Below are 9,000 nucleotides of genomic sequence, written 5' to 3'. Positions count from 1 at the left end.
AAAGATTGCATATTGCCCAAAGTAAGGCTTAAAAACAATTTTCATGCTTCTAATCGCCCGAACCCGAGCACTATTGAACGCATTTTAAAGCGAAAGCATTGTTAGTGGGACCGATGACATCTTGTCAGAAAACTAATACATTTCCCTAATACCAGTTTCTTGAAAGAAAAGCTCTGATATGTTCTCTGGACACATGGCGCATGCGTAAAACGAGGCTTCCATTGTATCAAAACGGTTACTCAAAAATCGCGATAAAGGAACGGTTCTAGATAAGACAACACACCGATGGATCATGAAGAATGGGTGCAATAGTGCACCTTTATATCATAAATCACGTGCCGGTGTACACTGAAATTATTCGTAGACGCGTTTACTTATTGCTCGAAAAATCTTACCAAGGGTTCGTTCTTCGTTTGCAATTTGGGTCTTTAAAGGTTTCGCGAGCTATTGGACGCACTTTCAGCGATGGTTGGACGTTTTTTGGCTAACGTTTTGACGCACGTTTAACGCAGTTTCGATGTTAAAAAGCTTTCACGCTTCTCTCAAGTTTCTTTGCAAAAGGAAGGTAATTGTTTTTAATTTGATCATCTCCTACGCGCGAAAGAACTATATTAAAAAAAAACATCAAGGCTACATCACTACATTGTGCCTGAAAATGAAATAACGGTTCCCAGGCTTGAGTAATCAGGAGGAGCCAGACACATGATTGCTTTCGCAAAATTGATTCGTGTAGATGCATCAGACCGTAAAAAACGCCATACTTACTTTGTGTAAAGTCCCATTGTTCACCGCACAATTCGAAACAAATCGCTTAGGGAAGCTCACCAACCTTTGACCTTAAAATTGCGCTTATGGATTCATTTGCCTGAATTCCGCATATATTTATGCCCAAGCAACTAAAACAAGCATTTCGCTGTTTGCATGCGCCGTGCAGGTTACATTGTGAGGACGACGATTTTGCCCAGACAAAGCACTTCCACGACATACTTAGTCGGAAAAATACACCACATTCACCTTAATTTAGAGGAATTTTTTGGAACTAATCACCATGATCTGGTGGCTATTATTATCCTAGTATAAGTAACTTGTGTTTCTAGCCTTATTCTGCTCTGCAACACGAACGTTTGGGCAAGAGACCGCTTCCGAAAGACGAGAAATTCACTTTAGTAACAAATAATACAATAAACAAAACGTAAAGTTGCAACCATTGCCAAAACGGCAAATAATTTTTCTTTATGAAAATTGCTTTCCTTGTTGAGTCATAAAATAACCTTCAGCTTCACAGTTTTTTCGCGTCTGATGGAAGCTACACGAATGAAATGTGCTCGCCTCAATTCGCAATGACCAATGACAGCTCCACAAGAAGTGATAACTTCTGAAGCTCTACCGTGGAAGTAGTATGGTGTCGCCCACACACAATACAACCATGAACATTAGTAGGTAAAAGTTATCTAGCGGAGCCACGGCGAGATTGTGAGTTATTTCTGTGTGAACATTTTAACCTTGTAGTTTATCTATGCAGCACACCTTTCAGCCTGACAAGACCAATGCGAAATTATGAGTTTGGTTTTAAGCCAACGGCTTCCCCAGACAACCCAGCAGCAATTTCGCCCTTTTACACCTGCATCCTTTGCCGGCCCATGACGAACGGTCATGAAGAGCGAGTTCGTCTTTATAACGGTTACAAGCTAAGCTAAGAAAACAGATTACGCCTCTTGATATATCTCCAAGGTGGGATACACCTTCCAAACAATATATGAAAACACGAACAAAAATAAGCGTCTCAAAGTTATGTCAAAACACGTTTCGAGCCCTTGTCTCTAAACCGGCCTTGTAATACCCGAAGTAGCTTGAAAAAATGACGCGTAACTTGCTCTTGGTAGAGAATGTTTCACTTTGCCTCACAGCTACGCGCTCATAAATGAGTTCTTCATTTTTTACAGGTGACAGGTGCCACTCGAGATAGCAACCTGCCACAAAGGACTCGCATAACAACCTCCAGAGCCGCAATGACTCAATACCTCGTCTGCCCTTCTGCCTACCAACTTTAAGCAAAAATTTGCTGTTATGACAGCTCGAAACCACCGCACCGTGCATGACATCAACCAGGCAAACCAACCCCGCTGCGCAACACTGGGCATAGTTTATCTCTGCAAGCAGCCCGGTAGCACGGTATACAACGATGAAAGGGGTATGGACGAGCGAGCACACAGGGTAATGTATTAGTCTGGAATAAAGGCCCGGCAAGACAAACAAGTATGAAGGGGACACGGCGAGAGTGCACGAAGCCAGCAGCAGCGGGCCGCCAGAGACAGTCTATTGTTCTGACGCGTGGCTCGTGTGGCGCGATGCTTGCGAGCAGCACCCACAATTCCCGCTCCAGAATGTGAGGCGAACGAACTAGGGGGGCGCGGACTCTTTTCTTTCTTCGCGAACTCCCACTCACTTCAAGGGTAATGGCGAAAGCCAGAGGCAGAGAAGTGCGCTATGACGGGATGTTAGCGTCCGCCAGTGCTTGGGCCCGCTGAATAAGCACAAAGAGAATGAGTCGTGCCTGCGGCAGCACTTATCTCCTTCTGCCACAACCCTCAGGTGCTTTCTGTCTGGCATGAGTGAGAGGGAAGGTATATACGTTCCCTGGATACAGCAGGAGCGCTCTACGTCACGACCCACCCAATTTAAACTCCAAGTCTCTATGCTTGCAGCATAAAGCGTTGAACCCTTCTGGTAACGTCCCCCAACAGGCGGAGGGTAGTTGTTCATTTCTGTTCAAGCCACGTGTAGTGTGTTCTGTTATCCTACCTAGGCCTCGTGTTCTGCAAAAGGCAGTTAAAGATGCGTTTAAGGCTTTTATATGGCAAAGAAAGAGAATCGTATAGTGGTCACCGCCAGCGTCATTGCTTTGGCATTTCGTGCCCGAAAGCGCACTCCCATTCAAAGCGCAGGTGCTCAAGCCGGTAGTGGAAACACTGCATGATATATGCAGAATGCAGAACGTCCCATATTTTCGTACTAGAATATGAGAAGTTTTTTTTTGTGTTTGCTGGAATATATAGCCAGGCTTTATTGTTGGCTAAAAGTTCTCAACTCGCACCGCTAGTTATTGTACACGCATTGTAAAAGCTGTAATGATAAGATGTTATTACAGCAGTAAAAAAACGGTGCTACATACTACAAGTGACCTGAATATAAAGTTTTTTTAAGGAATTAACTTTCGCGTTTTAACCACAAGATCACACCTTGCATAGATCTCCCTGTCGTTGTTTAAACACCATGGTCATCAGTACCATCACCATAAGCCTATATGAGTCAAAGGCCTCTTCGAATTTCCTTCCAAGCATTCCGGTCGTGTGCAGCTTAAGTACGTTCGATAATTGCCCACGAATGTTTTTAAAATTAACCCTCTCATCGGGTTAACCTTTGCCCCCTCCTTCTAGTCCAGTGGTTCTCAAGCATGAATGTGTTGGGGGCCCCTTTTGGACTTGCGAAATTGATGGGGAACCCCACGATTAACTATGTTCATCCGTTATATAATGGCAAACAATTTGCACATAAAGCTAGACTCCAACATTGTTATTATTCTCCGCCGCCTTTTGTATCTCAATTTTATGCTAATGTGTGTGGCATTCTCTAACAATTTGCTCTTCCAGCTTAACGTTACCGAAACACCTACATGCTGTCTTTTATGTGTCTGGCTTTTCCGCATACCTGGCTTGTAGTGCACAAAAGCCAACGTAAAACTCGTGAAACGCAAAAAAATTTAAATGTGTCATGCAGCGAAGCCACCGTTTCGTCAGCAAGGTTTGGCAAAAAGCAGAAAACCGGGGAGTGGTGAAGAGGGCTTCGCGGATTCCTGAAATGCCCCCGCAGACCCCCTCGGGTCCGCGGACCCCTATTTGAGAACCACTAGACTCTAGACTAGAATCTAGACTAGACTAGACGGACTAGAATCTAGTCCATCTCTCGGTAGCCACTGTGTTACCCTGGTAATCACCGGTTGTCATTTTGTCGCAGTACATGGCCACCCCAAGTGTATTGCCTTTTTTTTTTGTAATTTGAATTTTGACATTTCGCAAGAGCGGAAGCTGGGGCGAGTTGTCAATGCATCGTAGCTGTAGAAAGCGCGAACTAACAACGGGGGCAAGAGAAGAAAACGAAGAAGAGGCGAAGCGCTTTGTGTCGTCTCCGTTTTCTATTCTTGTTCCCGTCGTTAGCCCGCGCTTTCCACTACCACGGTGGTATCTTCTATTCGAGCCTGTTCTCGATCCAGGGCACTCTTTTTCTGTAACACGGCGTTTCTCCTATCCTATTTCGTTCCACGGCTCGATGAGCCGACCAAAGTTTTCTTTCCTGTTTTCCGGTAAGGCATCATGTTTCCGCCAAATACGTCATCGAGGCAGGATGCATTGATTCTACACTAGTCTTTTTATAAGTTGAGAAACCTACTTTTAAATATTTTGGAGTGCCTGCTGAGTGCAGCCCAGGCCATATGTATTCTGCGCCGAATTTCTTTCTCGTAGGTGAGGTCAGCTCTGAGAAGCAGTCCAAAGGTAGTTAGGTTACGGGATGCTAGAACAAGACAAAGAAAATACCTACGAATATAACTATCTTGGATTTGTCAAAGACTAGTAACTAGAGCTGCAAAATACCTTTGCTGTTTACCTTTCTTTTTGTTTCGTGACAAGGACCACGCTACGCAGTGCCGAAAGCGAGAGCGGCCCCTATTCTTGACTTCGCACAGGAACCACCATACCAAGGTGCCGCCAAATGGCCAAGCACCTTATTTGATTGAATTGCACCGACGTGAGGCAAACGAAGTGCAATCAAATATAGGGCATTTGGCAAGATGGCGACGCCTAGTTTTTATACGCCTGCAAACAGCAAATAAATTGTGGCTAACCTGTATTCTCTCAGCAACATTTTTTGCTGCATCTCTCCAAAATTTAAAACAAAACTTTGCGGACACTTTTTACGAATTAACACAATGCACTAAAGCCAACATCTATTGAATATCGAGTATTTATGAGCTCAAAGTTTTGGCGCGAGCACATGGCGTGTTACTTGCGATGTATCGCATACTCCCGAAGGCAAAGAAGGATGGCGGACAGTTGTGAACAATGTTAAAGAGTAGTAGAGTTCTTTTCGTTCATTGTCCGGTACTTTATTATTCTATGTCAATAATGCTTGTCGGCGTAAAGCAGTCTCATGTTAACATAATTTAATTTGTAAGTTTTCGGGTAAAAAATGTTACCCCCCGAACAGGATTCAGGAGAATCGGGTGAAACCCAATTTCTCGCCTAATGGACCTTTTCAAAGTAGGTATCTGCACAATTGTGCGCTGACGATCCGCCGTTCTCAGCCAGTACTTGCTGGAAGCAAGCCCCACAAATGCAGCTTTCTAACTCATTAAGCATTGGCATGTCTCTACCGCTCGGTACCTCAGGCTGGGAAATGCCTCACTGACATTGTTGTGCCTAGCTAATCGAAGCTGCATTGTCCAGAAAACTTTATCCGAGTTGAGGTACGTTGAACGTTCAGAGAGGTCTCTATTGAAGACCGACGTGTTGCGCATGCAGATGACATTGTATGTTAACATGGATGGATGAAAAATCGATTACCAGCTTTTTGTGAATAAAAGTTTCATTTCTTAAAATGCAATAATGGTCTTTACTATCATCGTTACTAATTCATTTCCAAACAAACGCAGAATTTTGCAGAGCATTTTCTAAAAAAACTTTATGTCCCCCCCGATTACCAGTACAAAAAACCGAAACTTTAAACCTCCACTTTTGAGAAGCTCGTGGCGCTTTCTAAAATAAACTGAGTGTATTACTTAGTACATTTGTAAACCTTACCCGATAAAGCCCGAATTTCGGAATGCTATTATAAAAAAACCCGATTTCTCCCCGATTATCGGTTTGAAAAATAGCAGCCGAATTTTACCCCCCCCCCCCTATAAGAAAAAAATTTACAACCCGAGAACGAACAACCCTAAATATGACGAACACTCTACAACAATCTCGACGTCGAGGTTTATGTTAAAACAAGTATTACTATATCTAACTACCGTCACTTCGGCAAGGCGAAGTATCCAAAAACGGTTCCGTGTGCAGCTTTTGACTAAATGCTGTCTTCTATCTGTTTTGACATAAGCATTCAGAGCAGTGAAAGCCTCAACTGGGAGTTTTTCGTCAATCTGTTTCTTGGTTAGTTAGTTCTCCGCAAAACTGCGCTATGAATAACATCCGCCTTAATTATAGACCCAACGGCAGAAGAGCTCTGCTTAAACAAGTGGGATGCAAAGCGAACGAACTCGTTTTGAATAAAACGCGATTCCTGACTAAATATTCATACAGGAAGTGAAAGTAATCATTAGCTATTTTAACATCCCGGCTGTGTTTAACAGGCCACATAAATACTCAGAAAATACTAAATTGGTTTTTTGCATATCTACATGATCAAACAGTTTTCGCTCACCATATAACGGCACCGGCATACGCTGGGGACTCACCTGCAAATTAAAAAAAGCACACCGTTAGGCACGGGCAGTGTATTAATCGTAATGAACTCGCTAGAATGAAACGTGCGCAAGTGCAGGAAGGTAGAAATGGCACCAGTATGGCACGCCTCAAAAGTGCACGTCTCAAACCAACATTGAGTCATATCTGCACACCGACAAAGCCCTGGAACGTCAGAGCTGCACTGCTACAAATTAGCGCAGCGACATTGAGCAGAGGGGCCAAATGTAACGTAAAGGCAGCAGAGTAATGCACCAGCACGAGAAGCTTCTGCGGCTTTTCAACTCAATATTATTGCGAAAGCATTCAATTTGCCATCGTTTGAAAATGACTGTGTCGTTGTTGTCTATGACAGAAATACGGCGCCTCAATTCCCATTGGTTGAGCGTGGATATGCGCCGGCCCCTGAAGTTCCTATTGGCTGCGACGCGTCCACTCGCTTCATGGCAACAGCCATATCATCGTTGCGCAGTGAAGCAAGAGGCGGGGGGGGGGGGGGGGGGGGCGGCGGCGTAAGCATTTGCCTCACTCAAAGGCTCAGCAGTCACCAGTGATCGAGGGCGCTGTGTGCAAACAACGCTTAAGACATTACACAATTGTTAGCGTCAGTCTCTGGAATGGTGCACTCTCTCTTGCTTTCAATGTGGTACGTCAAGGAATTTGCTGGCAACAAGTGAACTTACTTTACTACCCCATTTTTAACTCTTTTCATCACTTCATTCCTTGGCAAAGTGGCATAGAAGAAATCATAATTTATGATCTGATTGTGAAGAGCCCACAAAAGAATATGAGTAACGTGATAGTCTGGACCGTCATATGACCAACCCCGCTCCTTCTTTTACAAATGTAGTTTCGTATTTTATACCCCCTCTACCAAGTGCTTACCCTAGCTTAACAACGCAGTTTTTCGCCAATTACAATTACGAGCAGACACGTTACTGCAGTATAATAAATTGACCCACAAAGGCATTCTTGTAAAACGACACTTCAACCCATATCCCCTGATCCTTCGTGATGTAGCTACACGACGGTACTTCAGTACAAGTTGCCTTATGATGCATAGAGAAGTCAGGCACAAATAATGGTTTGAATAAAAGTTCGGTAAGTTGTACTCATTACCTCAGCCCCTCCACGCGAATATGAAAGACGTTATATTCATTGTAATTACCCTCACTAACTGCAGAAATTGCGTACACGCTGTTGTGGTACGACCCACCTTCCGTGTATGGGCAGAACCGAATAAACAGGGCAGTTTCGGCAATTTTTTTTTCACAATAGTGAAGGTAAATTTGGCATATGATTAAAAATGATGCTGTTTGTCATTTGTGAAAGGGAACCCAGTTACTTTATGACGCGTTATGATTTGCAGACATCTGCTGAATACATAACATAGAACGCCACGCTTCACCCAACGCCGAAATAAATGTCGAATTGAATTAATAAACACAAGCAGATAAAGGCAACGTAAAAAATGACACCCAACGGTAAAAAAAAATGTATAGACACAGAAGATAGCGCGAAAACACGAAACGCGAAGAGAGTTAGACCATGCCGAAAGCATCGCAGTCCTTGTCCAGGCAGTTCTTTGATTCGCGTTATAGGAATCATTGGTATAGAACGGGACTCACCTATTTCTCAAATTAAACTAGTCACTGCATTAGGACTTTTTGGCCCCTCTCAAATTTGTAATTGTATTCGCTTAGGGCAAAACATAGAGTGGAGGGGGGGGGTGAAAATAAATTGCAACTCGTCTGAGCAAATATCGTTAAAGAATGAACGCGCAAACAAACAAAAAATTAGATTAGAAACCACAACTTCTATCCCGTAACTGTGCGCCTGAAAGGGCTACTTTTCGATACAGTCCCAGTCCGATATCATTCACTCTGTAAAACATTATTCTGTATTCCTACAAACTAGGTTGCTAACAAGTCACGTGAGAGGTTATTACCTTCTACGGCATTTTACGCTGATGTGAACCAGCTTTCAGTTGACGTTGCTGCGTACACTGCACGCTTCGCAGCAGACCGAGGCAATTGGAAGGATGCGGAATACTTACCATACCGATACGTCGTCAGCTTTCGATTGTCACAACTACCACACCTACATGGTGTGTATGCAATTTAGACAAGCTAGAATTACAGAATTCATACGAAAACATGCAAATTTGTTTCATTTAAACGATTGGTAAACTTATATTTCACAAAAAAAAATTCCCCGCATTTCCCCGAGGGGAAGAATGTGAAAGTGCGAATGCACGAGTTGAATTTGCGCGGTTCGGTAATGTTCGCGAAAGAGAGATCACACACACACACAACTACAAAGAAAGAAAGATGCATTTATTCACAGACACCTATTCGTGTTGTCGTTGTACTTGATTGCTAGAGCGGATCTCAGCTTTGAAATTTCGTGTCAGTACTCCTTTAAGCAGGTGCATTAGCCCTTCTCACGCCCGATTCTTGGCCAATTCCCCACCGCGGGTATG

General features: G+C 43.6%; 1 protein-coding gene across 2 annotated transcripts in view; it reads right to left on the bottom strand.

The window, feature by feature from the left end:
• LOC144178942 (neural cell adhesion molecule 2-like) overlaps positions 1 to 9,000 on the bottom strand; it is a 199,049-nt gene that overhangs the window by 116,871 nt on the left and 73,178 nt on the right. The window contains exon 1 of one of the 2 annotated variants that reach the window (XM_077707097.1): positions 6,478 to 6,511. The exons of the other annotated variant lie outside the window; for it this stretch is intronic. Within the exon in view, the coding sequence (XP_077563223.1) occupies positions 6,478 to 6,496 (19 nt within the window). The 5' untranslated portion in view covers positions 6,497 to 6,511. Of the gene's footprint in view, positions 1 to 6,477; positions 6,512 to 9,000 lie in introns of those variants that run through there. 2 annotated transcript variants of the gene reach the window in all.

Source organism: Haemaphysalis longicornis, unplaced genomic scaffold, assembly GCF_048455015.1.
Source record: "Haemaphysalis longicornis isolate Haplotype H1 unplaced genomic scaffold, Haemaphysalis longicornis Haplotype H1 scaffold_4, whole genome shotgun sequence".
Lineage (NCBI taxonomy): Eukaryota > Metazoa > Arthropoda > Arachnida > Ixodida > Ixodidae > Haemaphysalis > Haemaphysalis longicornis.
This window is presented reverse-complemented; position numbering and strand designations above follow the sequence as displayed.